The 16066-nt window shown below is 40.2% G+C and overlaps 2 protein-coding genes across 7 annotated transcripts in view; one reads left to right on the top strand and one right to left on the bottom strand.

Moving 5' to 3' along the window:
* The window catches only part of Yme1l1 (YME1-like 1 ATPase), a 40034-nt gene extending 37669 nt beyond the window's left edge, over positions 1-2365 (bottom strand). Inside the window, exon 1 of one of the 2 annotated variants that reach the window (XM_087589644.1) lies at positions 2118-2365. In XM_087589644.1, coding sequence (XP_087445770.1) covers positions 2118-2132 — 15 coding nt within the window. In that variant the 5' untranslated portion in view covers positions 2133-2365. 2 annotated transcript variants of the gene reach the window in all.
* Positions 2366-2533: 168 nt separating this feature from the next.
* Positions 2534-16066, top strand: part of Mastl (microtubule associated serine/threonine kinase-like) — a 35349-nt gene continuing 21816 nt past the window's right edge. For 2 of the 5 annotated variants that reach the window (XM_087590819.1, XM_087590823.1), the window contains exons 1-6: positions 2573-2775; positions 7287-7424; positions 9163-9302; positions 9883-9971; positions 14252-14358; positions 14776-14923. In XM_087590819.1, the coding sequence (XP_087446945.1) occupies positions 2593-2775; positions 7287-7424; positions 9163-9302; positions 9883-9971; positions 14252-14358; positions 14776-14923 (805 nt within the window). In that variant the 5' untranslated portion in view covers positions 2573-2592. 5 annotated transcript variants of the gene reach the window in all.

The raw sequence follows: 16066 nt of genomic DNA, 5'->3' as shown, positions 1-16066 counted from the left end.
CTTCTTGCTGTGATCTGAGGCATTGTCCCTTTAAAATTCATGCTTAATTCAGTTTCCATTAGAACAGCAGTAAGAGGTGGGAGGTGACTAGCTAGGAAGGATAGCACAGCACTACAAACCAACTGCCTGTGCTACATGGGGTTGTATAAAACCTACAACAAGCAAGTAGTTAAGCCATGGAAGTCCTGCCCTTATGCCACCAGTGTGGGTTTTCCCCTTGCTCTTTTGCTTTTCTACCACGTTATGCTGTCTATCCCATGATGGTATATATTCTTCATGCTTTCTTGATAATTAATATTATGTCAACAGTCTCTGTCAGACTGTTAATTACTAAACGTTCCCCAGACAGCCATCTTAGGAAACAGCATCTTCCTGCATCAGGCTGACCAATAAAGAAATACCACTTTCCACCATCACCTACACTAACACCCAAGTGAAATCCTATTACTTCTTTTCTACTTTAATTTCTCTTTCTGAGGCAGGTTGGCTGCCAATTCCTAATCCTAATCCGCTTGTCCCTCCCACCTTGTCTGAAATTAGAGGTGACTAGACATAGCAATTTCTTTTCCACAATTATTGAATACCTTTCCTGTGTCAGGACAACAACATTCTTAATCTAGAACACATATGCTTCTGCCCTCTCATTTTCTCCACACAAGAAGCCAAAGCAAGCCTTCAAACGAAAACCTGGTCAGGGAAATCAAATGAATCAAACTCCCTACCTGGCTCCAGGCTTCTCTTCAACCTCATCTCTGACACTGCTCCTTTTAATCACTCTGCTCTTGCCACACTGGCCTGACTTTTGTTCCTCACAAGATTTTTTATTTATATTTTTCTGACTGCCTGAAATTCCTGTTTATTGTTCATCTTTACTTCCAGTGACCAGGAAAAATCCACATATGCTGCCTAAGAAGTAGCTAAGCAATCAGGACAAGAAGTTGACAGTCCATCTGGCGTGATGGTGGTAGGAGCCATGATCCCAACACTTCAGAGGCTTGCCAGAACAGAGTGAGAACTAGGACAGCAAAGACAGTGAGACCTTGCCTCAAAAAAATAAAATTAAACATTGTTATCACTCCCCCCCAAAAAAATTTAATGAACCAAAGAAAAAAGTAGGGTTGGGGATTTAGCTCAGTGGTAGAACGCTTGCCAAGCAAGCACAAGGCCCTGGGTTCGGGCCCCAGCTCCGAAAAAAAAGAAAAAAAAAAGATTTTAAAAAGAAAAAGTAATACAATTTGGGTCCTAATAAAAATATAAAATTTAAATCAATTTTTAAAATTTAATAGCAAGAATCTAATGATTAAAAAAATGTGCACAAGTTAATTCTGGCCAGAAAGAAAGAAACTGTGATGCTATTCAAATTATCTGAGTATGTTTAAACTAAATTCGGCTTGAAAGGAAAAATGGGGTGTATGAAAAGAACACTGTTTTCTCAAATCCCCATCTCCAACACTAAACAATGCCTGGATCCTCAACAGAAATTATGTGCAAACCATCGGATACGTGTCAGGTCATACTCTCAGCATTGTCCCCCGATCTACTTTTCAGCCCGCGACTCACACTGGGTTCGTCGCTTCCTTCCCTAATTTGCTTCAGAAACACCAAATCTATTACAGCATCCGGAAAACAGTCGCAAAAGGGCCGCAGGAAAACGGCTGAATGCTGGGCTCACCTGAGGCTGCACAGTGCTCGACAGGGAGAACATCTCTGGGCCCTCGGGACCTTTCCCGCCAGCTGAAACTGCTTCCTAAATCAGCTCAAAGGAAAGGGGCTAAGCCCTTTTATTTTCTCTTTATTTTCCTTCGCTCTTCTCCCAGTTTCTTCCTTACTCCTCCCAAAAACAAAAAAATGGCTTCCCTTCCCGACAGCTGCTACGACGACATCTGCCCCGGAAAACCAGAGGCTACCGAAACAGTACTTCCGGAGCAAATGAATACCTCCACGTTCACTCCGCCCCCGACCCGTCAGCGCTCCGCCTCTTCCGGGTACTATTTCACTTTAGGGTTGTTTTATGAGGTATTTATTTTTAACACCCCCAACAATAAACTGGATGGTCTTCTAGTCGCTACTAATCTGTTTCTGAATTTAATACGGGGTAAACCGCGCTTCCGGCTCACCCAGGTTCTCCACATTCTGTGACTCCGCTAGCTTCCACACCTCATCCCTAGCCATTGCTTTAACAGTCGACCTGGCTTCTGGCTCACGCGGAAGAAGAGAGAACTGCAGATCTTGGCTGGGACTTGGACCCCACCAGACTCGAGCTACATTAAAGTCTTAGTAGACCCCTTGCTCGTTGGCTAGCGAATGCACTGCCCCGTCACAAAAACAGCCTATGTATCCGCGGCTGAGGCCCAACCTACGCTCCGCAGGCCCCGCCCAGAGCTCCGCAGACCCCACCCAGTAGCGTCGCCCGCTCCTCCCAGCACTAGCAGCCCCCGCCCAGCAGTGCCGCCAGCCCCACCCATCTATGCAGGCTTACAGTGAGCCAGCAGAGCGCAGGCGCATGGTGACGTCACGGGAGGCATCCGGCGTAGGCGAAAGCATTTGAATCTACTTGGCGGGAGTTAGTACTGTAGTGCGAACTGTTCAGCTATGGAGTCCGCCTCGGGAAGTGAGGAGAATGAAGAAGGTGCGGCGACAGAGAAATGCGTGAATAGGATCCCAGTACCAAGACCACCCTCCATTGAAGAATTCACTATAGTGAAGCCCATTAGCCGTGGCGCATTCGGGAAAGTGTACCTGGGACAGAAAGGCAGCAAGTTGTACGCGGTGAAGGTAGGCAGTCTAAAAGCGCAAAGGTCTTAAATGGTCCTTTCTCACGAACCTCCTTTTTGTGTTGTTGAACAAGCTCTGGGGCTCCTGGAGCCCTAGCCTGCAATGCCCGTCTTACAGAAGTTTGCACAGTCCTGCTTGTTGACTGTTGGCGTTTGGGCAGACTGCAGTGAGCTGTCTGCCCTTTCCTTTGCCCTGCCCTTCTCTTTATCCTGAGAATCATTACACAGTGAAAATAGCAAAACATACCCAACTGTGTCCAGGCCAGTGTAAACAAATGCGAAAACCTAGGCTGAAGGCAGAGACTTGAAGCCACGGCCACGATTTCATGACTCATGTTTCAAAATCCAAAAGGCCGTTAAATACGTATTGGTTATGTTTTCCTTTGACATACAGAATACCGAAATTTTGTTATCACAAACAAGAAGTGGTTTGTAGACACTGATTTCAAATCGCACTCTAAGAAGTTGCATTATAGTCACATTTTCTGTGATGACATTTATATTGTGAAATTTTATAATTACATTAATTTTATGTGTCACCTGGATTTTGGGTTTGTTTTGCTTTTCTACTAACTTGAGCTTCACCTGGATTAACTTTAGCACTTTGATTAAGTTTGTAATGGTCACTTTCTAATTATGTTTTAATTCATCTCTTTGACGATAGATTACTAAGCAAGAGCAAGTGCTGTAAAACCAAAAGATCTCATTAAACTTCATTTTTGCTTTTCAACTTTTCCATAGTGATATGTAAGCTATAAGTTCATTTATAGAGCAAGTTGAAAGAAATGTGTCCTAAATCAACCCTTTCTTATCTATATGTGATCGTAAGAACAGTCAGTAGGCACTTAAAAATGTTCTATCCACCACCCTTGCTTCTCATCACTCCCGACATTTCTGATTATTCACATTTGACAAGATTCCTGGTACACAGTGCTAGCACCCAGGGTAAGCAGCCCCTTCACCTGACTGCCTAAATGCTAAGCCTCCTGGTTTGCTTCTTTCCCTTTAGTAGTACCAACATCACCTCTGCCTTCAGGCTAGAAACTTGAGGCACTCTCATATTTCATCTATGCACCACGTATCCTTTAAGGGTTCCTGTTCTCCCTCTGGAAAACCTTCTTTTGTTTGTTTTTTGGGTTTGGTTTTTTTTTTTTTTCTTTGCTTTTCTCATTCACAAGTGAATAACTAAGTTCAGGCTCTCATTTTCCCCCACTTATTTGTTTGTAAAAGCGAAGTTCTGTGATGATTTTAGTAACTTAAATAGTTGTGTAACAAGCATTGAAAACCAGTTTTAAGGAATAGTTCCATAGACCAAAAAAATGACCTTTCTGCCTATTCGCAGTACCTTTTCCCTTAATATGTCAGCAAGTAACTACTAACCCTCCTCTCTCTCCTCTGTCTCTCTCTTTCACAGTCCCAAATGGCCTCAGACATGTGATGTAGCTGACATGACTGGCCTTAAACTACTGATACGTCTGGTTCCATCTCCTAAGTGCAGAGATTACAGGCATGCACAAACATGTACATGCACCAACTCACTTTCTATTTCTGCAAGGTTGCCTTTTCTGGATATTTCACATAAATGGAAGGATACAGTGTATGGTCTTTGGTGTGTGTTTTTGTTACGTTTTGTTTTTCTTCATTTGCCTTGTGGTTTAAGGTTCATCAGGCCTTAATTTCTATACTTAGTTGGTTGGAGTTCCCTAACTAGAATCATTAACTTTACTTTTAGTCCATTCTTTAGGCTGCGGTATGTAGGCCAAAATCCAGAGTCCTTTAAAAGGTGGTCATATTCCCCATTTTTGGCCCCCAATCTCTACTTTATCTTCCACATAGCCTATGTCAAAGCAACATCAGGCCATGACTTATTTCATACCTTGGGACTTAAGTTTATTCTGGTTCCTTCTTCACTGCTTTTGTTCCACCTTTCTCTGCTTTTCACCCATTGTTTTGAGGATTACCTATTTCCTCTGAAACCTTCTCTGATCTTCCAAACTCAACTCATTGAAATTGTTACTTTATATGTTGCCAGTATACTTGTTTTTCCTTCTCTAACACCTCAAGCCTTCCTGAATTGTTGTTATGAAAACACCAATTCATCTCTCCTATGAGTATTTTGGGTACCTTGGCACAGTACCACCTCATAAGCCTCATAGAGCTTCTGCCAGTGAGATGACAGGTAGAATCATCTTGTTGGCTTGATTTGTTAATCTCTCTTTAGTGCTAGGAAAGAGAGACCTAGGGCCTTACCCCTGTCAGTTGTCTACTACTGGTCTATAAACCTAGCCTTTCTCTTGGTTTTCTTAAGGAAAGGAGGTAAAGCTAAAATGTGTCATGTATTAATCATTTTATTAAATACTTTAATGAGTGCCTTTTTCTTACAGTAGTAATAAGCATTGATTCCAGTATTTTTTTAATTGATTCTTTGTGAGTTTCACATGCACGCCAATCCCATATTCCTCCCTCCATCCCTTTATGCCCACCCCTCCATCATTGCAACCACCCCGCCAAAAGAAAACAAACAAACAAACAAACAAACAAACAAAGTCTCATTGTGGAATCTGTAGTGTGACCCACAGTATACCTTTTTGTCCATACTTCTTTACTTGCAGATGTTTATTTCGAGGCCTCTGGCTTCTGATACATTACCAATACTGGATCCTTATCAGGATCCCTCTTGGATATCCTGTTGTTGCCCTGTGTCTGGAAATCCTGCAGCTTTGAATCTATAAGACCAGCCTCTTCACTACAGCAGTTCATAGATGGGGTAGATGCTAGGGTGAGCCAACTCAAATCTAGACATGGGTGGAAGCTTAATTGGTCAGCCCACCAGCTCCCACACCCACACCACCAGGGCAAACTCTCCAGCATTGCCCCAGGTAGCAGATAGTCCATCCAGTGCCCAGACTGGCAAGAAAGCAGATCCAGCTCTCTCACTCTCATGTCTTCTGGGCTGACTCACCCTTCCCACATCACCAGGACCAGGTCTGTTGTGTTACCTAAGGCTTCATGGCCTTGAGACCAGCTCTTCTGCTTGTTGTAGGTGGCAAAGGATCAGGGGGAAGATCCCAGTATTTTTTTTTTTTAAATATATTTTCACTAATTCTTTGTGAATTTTTTTTTCTGGAGCTGAGGACAGAACCCAGGGCCTCGCGCTTGCTAGACAAGCGAAGCACTCTACCACTGAGCTAAATCCCCAGCCCCATTCTTTGCGAATTTTATGATCCCAGTGTTATTATTTCATTTAGTGCTCCAATTTTTTTTTTGTTGTTCTTTTTTTTTCGGAGCTGGGGACCGAACCCAGGGCCTTGCGCTTGCTAGGCAAGCGCTCTACCACTGAGCTAAATCCCCAAGCCCTAGTGCTCCAATTTTAACATAGAGTTTTGTTTCTAAGCTAGTTTACCTTGAAACTTAAAAGGTGTAATTTAACCAGATAGGATGGCACACACCTGTACTCCCAACACTTGTGAGATAAATGTGGTAGAATTTAGAGTTCAAGGGCAGCCTCAGCTATATGGTAAATTCAAAGCCAGCCTCAGATACATAAGACTGGGGATATAACTCAGATTTTTCTGTAAGGCGGAATTTGATTTGTAGGTATTTTTGAGATTAGAATCTTGTTCTGTGGTCCAGGCTTGCCTTAGCCTCCCAAATGGTAATATTACAGGCTTGTGCCACCATGACCAGTTCTCATCATTCATGAAATAAACAGACTTCCAACATTAAAAATGGGGTAGATTTTTTTATGTGTATGAACATTTTGACTGACTATATGTATGTGCGCCATGTGTATGTCTGGTACACAGGGAGGCTCTAAGAAGATGTTAGGTTCCCTGGAACTGGAGTTACAAATGGTTGCAAGACACCATATGGGTGCTGGAAACTAAATTCAGCTCCTCCGTAAGAGCAATAAGTTATGTTAAGCATTTAGCAGTCTGAATTCAGCCTATTCCCTTCTATCAAAGAGGAATCATATGCATGTGAGTGTGTGCCACATGTGTGGAGGTCAGGGTGTTCTAGAGCTCTTGGAACTGGAGTCACAGGCAGGTGTTAGTTAGCCTCCTAGCCTGGGTGCTGAGAAGAACTTGGATCTTCTGGTAAAGTAATACACACTCTTAACCTCTGAACCACCTTTCCAGTCGCTGGCATTTTTACTCTATCCCTCTTTATGAGACAGTGAGAAGCTAAAGTGTTAGGTGTATATTTGCATGTAAACATATATTGGCATTCACTTAACCAGCTAACTGGTTACAGGATGGGCTTATTAGGAACATTATGATCCTTTGACATTGTTACAATAAAGCTTTCATACAAACATACAGATCAGTCAGGTGTTAATTCCTTGCCTATAACTCAAACGAGTTACCATCCGAGCTATTTTTCTGGCAGTTTCCTGATGTCATTCAGATCTAAATGACATCTGTATATCTTTTTTCTTTCTTAGGATCTTTATGATGTTGACTTTGAAACTTCTGAACACGTTTTAATGAGAGTAAATGTGTCTCTTGTCAGGTTGTCAAAAAAGCAGACATGATCAATAAAAATATGACTCATCAGGTACAGGCTGAGAGAGATGCCCTGGCACTGAGCAAAAGCCCTTTTGTTGTGCATCTGTATTACTCACTACAGTCAGCAAGCAACGTCTACTTGGTGAGTAAACAGCTTGGTACTCTCTGTTGACTCAGTGGTCACCGAGCCTAGTGCTCTAGAGCACAGGATTTGTGTAGAGCACACTTGCATTTGAATTCCTACTTTGGTGCTGAATGACCCTGACCAACTTACATGTTGTTTTAATGAGGAAAAAGAGTCGATAGGATGTGATAGAGACATGGACTCTGACCATTAACTGTTGCAGGTGGCAAATCCAAACTACGAGGTAGATTGTTACTCCAGAACCTGATGAAGGATTACTGCTGCCATTTGTACAAGCCATCTGGAGGCAGGCTTCCCTTTACTTTGAGGATTCTAATCTTTTCTCCCATTTAAAACCTTCAACTGATTACTTACAATCTATTGCCATTATGGAGAAAGATGTGCTTTATCAAAGCCTACTAATTTAAATTTTATCTCATCTAAATGCTTTAGGTGAGTTATAAAAATGAGACTTGTTCTAAAAACTGGCCTGGTACCTGGTGATTTAGTCCATTTCTAATCTTTAATAAACTTTCAAGTATATTTAGGCTGGTGTTAAGTGTGGTACAAAGATCTAATAAGATAAAAATTTTGGAAAGGAAGGAGGTTTTGTAGCATGGTGCTGAGCACCTTTATAGTGCATCAGGACGAATTTACAAACAAAGCATACTTCATGTTAGAGTCTTATTGCTGTGTACTTGCATAAGGAAACTTACTCAGCAATCCGTGATAAGTTTAATGGCAGTCAGGTGTTGCAGGACAAGCCCACAGTCTCAGCACTTGAGTGGTAAAGGCAGAAGGCTTGCAAGTCGTAAGCCAGCCAGGAGTACAACAGAATACCCTATCTCAAAACAAAACAAAAATTCAGGGTAACAGTTCATTAACTCTTATTGTCAAATTACTCAGCAAAAACATAACACTAGCCAGGCATGGTATGTACCTGTGATTGCAGTCATAAAAAAGCCAAGGCAAGAGGGTCTGTGGAACCCAGGAATTCAAGACTAGGCTGAACAGCATATGTATTAAAGTGTAGATGTTAATGTGTGTCTTAGGGTTTCTAGTGCTGTAATAAAACACCATAACCAGAAGCAACTTGGGGAGGAAAGGGTTTGGGTGTTTACATGTCCATTGAAGAAAGCTGGAACCTGAAGATAGGAGCTGATACAGAGGCCATGGAGGGGTGCTGCTTACTGGCTTGCTCCTCGGGGCTTGCTCAGCCTGCTTTCTTATAGAACCCAGGATCTCCAGCCCAGGGATGACACCCACAACGTGCTGGGCCCTCCCCCATCAGTTACTAAGAAAATGTCCCTTAGGCTTACAGGGGCATTTTCTCAAATGAGGTTCCCTCCTCTCAGATGTCTCTAGTTTGTGTCAAGTTGATATAAAAACTAGCCAGTACAATTCATAATATTAACATTAAATATGTGTGTGGACAAGAAACCTAATGCTAAAAATTTGTGAACTGAAATGTTGGCAAGTGGGAAGAAATTCTAATAGTCTTAGAACTTTTATGTAACTGATTTTTGTTCAAACTGACCAGTTTAATTTTTCACCACAAAAGTAGGAAGAAGCCAGGATTAATCGTGCATGCCTATAATCCCGGTACTTCAAAAGCTAGGGCAGAAAATATTTTTTGTTATCACTCAGTCATAGGACTGAGTGATAACAAAAAATAAAAATAACTATTATTGTATAACTATTCTAAACAAAACACTATATATTTCAAAAATACCACTTTTAAATTCTCTTTCGATAGATAATGGAATATCTTATTGGTGGAGATGTCAAGTCTCTCCTACATATATATGGTTATTTTGATGAAGAGATGGCTATAAAATATACTTCTGAAGTAGCATTGGCTTTAGACTACCTGCACAGACATGGCATCATCCACAGGTAAGACTGGCTTTTCCATACATTATTACTTAGAGAGGATTGGGTTTGAATCTTTAATATATGCAGAAACTGCTTGCTTACATACAGGACATGCCTCGTTTACCTGTAGCACAGTTGTAATATGTACTTGGAGACTACACTCACTCTTGATTAATCTCCCTATGTTTTTTAAGTGTTGCTTTGAACATAAGCATGGCATTTTAATCTCTTTTCACTCCTATACCACCATGCAACAGTAACAGAGCTTGTGGTCCCTGCTGCCATGCCCACCTTTCACCTGCTCAGAGAAAGGTTAAGTGGCTGTGCTCTGTAAAGCTTAATCAAGCCCTGATTTAAAGAGGTGGATATTAATTTGTACTGACTGGAGGTCGAGATATCCAAAAATAATGCCAAACAGAATCTAGTATTGAACCCCACAAATTTTTGTAGATTCCAATATGTAACATTTCTGAAAGCTGTTTTCTGTATATTTATTTTAAAGGAAATAGTATAGTTGTCTCTTGTAATTGCTGCCACTTGACCTGGTATTTTTACATCAAAATTACTTTTCTCAGTATCTGTTTGCTTTTTGTATGTTCAGGGATTTGAAACCGGACAATATGCTTATTTCCAATGAGGGTCATATTAAGCTGACAGATTTTGGCCTTTCCAAAGTTACTCTGAATAGAGGTAAGAATGATAGCAGGTAGGTGCCTTTTTAAAAACACAACAAACTTTGAGACTCCTTCGTTAACTGTTTTTTTAATGTACTAGATAAAATATGATGGCTGTTTGTTCTGAGATGGGCTAGAAATGAGTATGTGATGTTGTTTTGTCCCATAAAGAAGAGGCTCAGGGTGTGTTGGCAGAATGTTTCCTTAACTGGATACAACCCTAGAACAAAGAAGGAGGAGGAAGAGGAGGAGGAAAAATAAAAGATCATTCTTGGCTCTTCAAAGGTCCTTAAAATTCCTTAGATATTTAAAAATGGAACTGGCAGCCACTGTTCTTGGTCTGTGCTGAAACAGGATGGATATTTAATCATGAACTAAATGACTAAACTACAATATAATCCAGAGCTGCCTCCTAAGACACTTATGCAGGGTCATCTTGCCACCACCAAGCCCTTGATAGGTACAATTTGTTCCTATATGTATAGAAAAAGTTCATGTCTGAGTAGGAATTTTTAAAATACTAGCATTAAAAAAAAAAAAAACAAAGTAACCATTTCACACTACTAATACCACAAAGGAATGCTGACCAGTGAACAAAACTACAAAAAAACCCACAATTTTTCTAAAGAGACTATATATTAGCTTAATTCTCTCTGATTTTATATGGGTTTTTTGGAGGGTGTGGGGAATATACAGTAAGACAGGGTTTTTGTAGCCTTGGTTGTCCTCAAACTTGTTATGTAGCTGAAAATGTCCATGAACTCTTGCCTCCACTTCCCAAGTGCAATTATAAAAGTATATCACTGACTATATCTGGTTTTGATGTTTAGATTTCTAATCCTAGAGACTGAACTCAAGGCCTCTTGTATGCTAAGCAAGCTCTGTGACACTAAGCTACATTCCCAGCCTGTCAGTCTTATGTTTTACAAGGCAGCGTGTCTAGAGATCAAAATTAAGTGAGTGAAATGGCTTGCAGTACCATTGTACAATGAATTGAAGCAAGACATTACTTGTGTTCATCACAGAACCGTGATGATAAATTACGAACTTGGAAGCAGAGCTGCTTCTCTATGAAGAAGCTTACGAGGAACTCGTGAAGTGGCTCAGCACTTAAAAGCATTTGCTGCACATGCAGGGAGCCAGAGTTCAACTGGCTTCAAGTGGCTTGCAGCTGCCTATAATCCAGCTTCAGAGGATCTGATGCTGTCTGCTGGCCTCCACAGGCACAGGCATGCATTTAGGCTTAGAGGCACACAGACACACACATGTACACATAAACGCATCTTTTTGAGAAGTACAGATGAAGAAGAGAGAGGACCTTGGGAAGAGGTGAAAGAGATGCTGGGGAAGGATAAAAAATGAGAACAAAGTGTAACCACACAATGTACAAAGATGCTGTTGATGAAATCCAGTCCTTTGTGTGCTAATTTAAAGGCTTAAAAAACAAACAGAACGCTGTAGAAGAGAATGCTACACATGGCCCTGAGATAGTGTGCTTACTTAGCATATCCAGGGCCCTTGATCTGCATCCACCAACACAGATACACACACCAAAAGGGTTGTATTATCATCATCATCATTATTATTGTGTATATGTGCATGATATGGAGGCACACATGGCATATGTGGAAGTCAAAAACAACTATGTGGAATAAGTTCTGTTCTTCTACCTTTACATGGAGTCCAGGGTTCAAACATAGGTCAGCATGCTTGGGGAATAAATGTCTTCACTAAGCCACCTCACTAGCCCTTGTTTTTTGACTTTTCAGACATGTTCTTGTTCTATAGCCCTGAATAGTCTAGAATTCATATATAGACCAGATTGGCCTTGAATTTGTGAGTCTTCTTGTCTCTCTACCTCTGTCCCTGAGCAAAGGTATACAGGCATGTGCTGTCACACACAGCTTTTTCAAAAGTTTTAATATATGAAGAGTAATGTAAAATTAGAACTAAAAATTGTAAACCCTAAATTATACCTGTTTGATACTACATACAAGTCTATAATTATCCCTAAATTAGGTAAAAGTCTTACCTAGGCTGATATGATATTTATAGTTTTCCTAATTCCACTCCATGTGGTTTTCCACATGTCTTGATTCAGAGGTAATATTTGATTGTGCAGTCTATATGAGATGAGGTTCCGTAAGTGATAGTCTATAATATATAATATGTTCACCATATTAGCTTTCTTATAGCATAAACAGCAAGCCCAGCTCCTAATCAGTTATTGCAAAAATGGATAAGGATAATATTGGTGTGTTTAAGTCAGTTTTGGTCATAACGTAAGGCAGTCCTAGAATATGTAGAATATGCAATTTTCCTCTTTTTTTTTTTTTTTAACTGCTTCATCAGTGTGAGACAAATGGAATTGGTGTGTTCAGACTTGAAGTATAATGCTTTTGTTTTAAGACAGCCTTCCTTGGACCTTGAACTCAAGGTCTGACTGCTTCAGCCTTCTAAGAGCTTTTACTTTTCCATCTAAGTAAAATAATAAAGGATTATACTCAATGTTGAATTATTTTAAAGTAGTATCTTAGTCACTGTTCTATTGCTATGAGAGACATCACAAGCAAGGCAACTCTTATAAAAGCAAGCATCTAACTGGGGGCTTGATTACAGAAGGTCACATCTCCTCCAACAAGGCCACTCCTCCGAATCCTTCTAATCTTTTCAAACAGTTCCACTCCCTGGTCACTAAGCATTCAAATATATTGAAACATGATCATGAAACAGATTAATTTCTCTCTTGACCTAAGCTTAACATATTAGTTGATATAAATGGTCCATCGTTGAGTTAACTCATTTCCTTTTTTTCTCAGTACTTTATAACAAAAATTATTTTGCCTAATTTCAGAGCCTATAATTTTTAAGTCTTGACAGGTAACAGTGAATTTTCACACATGTTATAATGTTTTTAGTTATATTCACACACATACTTCACCCTGCCACCCCATGTCCGCTGATCCCCTTCCTCTTCCCAATTAGGCCCTCTGATGCTTTCGTGTCTTTTATGTTTTCTTAAATGCCCAGTTAATTATAGCAGGATCATTTACTGGAGTGTGTGTCCTTAACAGTGGCTACCTCAGAGAAAGAAATGTCTCTTCCTCCCCCAGAAACCATTAACTGCATATGGATCCTCAGGAACACCTCCCCACCCCATAGCATCATATTGGTGGGTCTAATCTTTTGTCGGTCTTGATCAGGTGATCACAGTTGGCTTAAATTTAAGAATACTACAGTCATTTCTGTAAGTCAGAATTCCAAATCAATCTCACCCCAGTTGCCAGTTGTAGTATGATTTCTGTCCCTTCATGCTGAGCATTCAACAGTCACTTGTTTTTATCACTTCGTTTGGGTATGAGCATCTGTACTTACTGAGCCCATTACAAAAATACACTATTCTGACCAGAGCCAACAGCAACAACCATATGTGGCTATAAACCTAATTATTTTGAAGGCGATTTGATGGGTACATTATATCCACTTGTCAAAATAAGAGCAATAGGGACCTCCTCCTCCGTAGGACCTAATAAATCCCCAGCCACGAACTATTGACTAAGTTTAGAGTATCAGACAAAGATTCTCTCCCTCAGAGCAGGACTAAAATCCACTCAGAAAACAGTAAGTCACCCACATAACACACCACTATTGCACCAATGCGCATATCTGCCTCTAGTCTAGCAGCAATAAGCATCTACAGCTTGATAAAACTGTTACTGATCATCATCACCCTACCCCCTCCCACCTCCCCAGAAATCCCCTAGAACCCTCTGATACTGTGATGGCTACCCAGCATAGAGGAAACTCCTAGCTCTATCCCACAGTAGTGTCTCTTTCTTACAGTGAGATGGCTTCCTCAGCAGTAAGCCACACAATCTCACTTTGGTGAATAGTCAACAGCAGTGACAATGGCTTGTACTGAGATCATTGATAATTAGTGAGCAAGTGTTTCCTGAGAAGCTGATAGCATTCTGGGTTATTTTGCTATATTTTACCTGTTCTACAAGACTGTTCTAGAAAACTTTTTTTCCAGTCCTAAGACTTAAACCCTGGGCCTTATGCATGCTATGCTGGGCAAGACACTCTACCATTGAGCTATATCTCTACTTCTCAAGATTTTTAATGATTTCTATTAATTACTTATAAATGTTGCTTCTGCATATCTATATCCTACACCAGCCAGTTCTATAGATAAAGTCTCTAACATAGAAAGACAAAGTTCAGGACATGTGATTATATCCTCAGTGATGAGCAAAGGTTTTAAATATATTCGTATATTTTCCTTTGCATGTACAGACATCAATATGATGGATATTCTCACGACACCATCAATGTCTAAACCTAAGCAAGATTATTCGAGAACCCCAGGACAAGTCTTATCTCTCATCAGTTCTTTGGGATTTGTAAGTACTTGATAAGGAAAACTCACAAATACTTTCACATGATTACCACTTGAAATTTTAAAGCCTGCGTTATAGTGAAAGCAAGATGGAGGTAAGCGCCAAGCATGGGACAGCATTTCTGTTGGCAGTTCGTGCATTCAGGTAGTAGAGCATCTATCTGCTATGTCCATCTGAACATGAAGCTCTTAGTACTTGTGTTTCATTTTTGCTTTAAGTATTTTTTCCTTTTAAAATGTTTTTATCACATGTAGGTGTAGTGTGTGCACCACAGTGCACAAGTGGAAGCAGAGGACACTTGGACAAGTCAGTTCTCTCCTTCCACCACATGAGAACCAGGGATTGGAATCACACCATCAGGTGGCAGGTGCCTTTACCTTGACCATCTCACTCACCCCAAATAAATTTGCTTTTTAATAGTTCACACCAGTTGGAGAAAAAGATCAAGACTCTGCAAATGTGTTTTCAGCACCTAAGTCTGAAGCACAACTTTCTCAAGGATCAATTTGTCCTATGTCCATAGATCAGAAGGAGCCAATTTCTTATTCTAGCAAACTACTAAAATCATGTGAGTATGAAAGGGTATTTTATTCCATACTGTGTGCTTTAAAGAACAAAAATATCTCAAAACTTTAAATTTCTAATAGTAATTTAATAACTTCAGATAGTCTATAGCACTCCTGTATTTTATTACATATATGCCATTTCTGACAAACGCAGTAGATCTTATAAGGCTATAGGAAAAAAAAACATCTCACTAATAGTCATATTCAATTATCAAAATGATTGGCGGGTGGATTTCACTATGCTTGGGTCTATGGAAATTTTATATGAAGAGAATAAAGTAACTGCAGTGTTGTATGTCTTTGTAAACTTATTTTAAAATTTTTTGAGGTAGTTTAAATTTAAAAACTCAAAATGAAGGTTGTGTTTTCTTGTTATTCTTTGTTTTAGGAGTAGGATTTTGGTTTCATTTGGGGGCTTTTTGGTTTATTTTGTTTTGTTTTATTAATGTTTTTGAGACAAGATCTCAATATGTTGTCCAGGCTGATGTTGAACTATTAGGCTCAGATTGGCCTTTAAATTTCAATCCTCTTTCCTCGGGCTCCTGATTACTAAAGTTATAGATATGTGTCACCACGACTGGTTTCTAAGTAAACATATCTTTGCATTTGAAAATGGATGCTGAATATGGTGGTGTACACCTTTAATCCCAACACCCAGAGGCAGCTAGGTTTCTGAGTTCAAGACCTAACGATCAACCTAGAGGATTTGTATATGAAAAATTAAGTTGCATTAGATGAGCTTTGAAATGCAATTTCCTTCCTAGTTGTAGTGCTTACTATGTTGCAAAGCTCTAATTTTCTAGAGTTTCATGTCATGTTCACCCCTTTTGGTGAAAGAAAAACGATATATGTGTCTTACTTTCCTCTCGATTGCTATAATAAAGCTGCATGAGCAAGGCAACTTAACAAAAGACAGCATTTAAGAATTTAATTAGTCCTCTAGTTCCAAAGGTTAAAGGTCATGATGGCAGAGCTAGGACACAGAAGTAAATGGTTTGAGCAACAGCTGAGAGCTCACATCTTAATCCACATGCAGGAGGCCTAGAACACACTGGGACAGGTCTGTACTCATGACAGACCTCCTCTTCTAAGCCACAACTAATCCTTCCAAAACAGTTCAGTCAAACATGAGCCTTTGCAGAGCC

The sequence above is a fragment of the Rattus norvegicus genome, chromosome 17 (assembly GCF_021556685.1).
Source record: "Rattus norvegicus strain SHRSP/BbbUtx chromosome 17, alternate assembly SHRSP_T2T, whole genome shotgun sequence".
Classification (NCBI taxonomy): Eukaryota; Metazoa; Chordata; class Mammalia; order Rodentia; family Muridae; genus Rattus; species Rattus norvegicus.
This window is presented reverse-complemented; position numbering and strand designations above follow the sequence as displayed.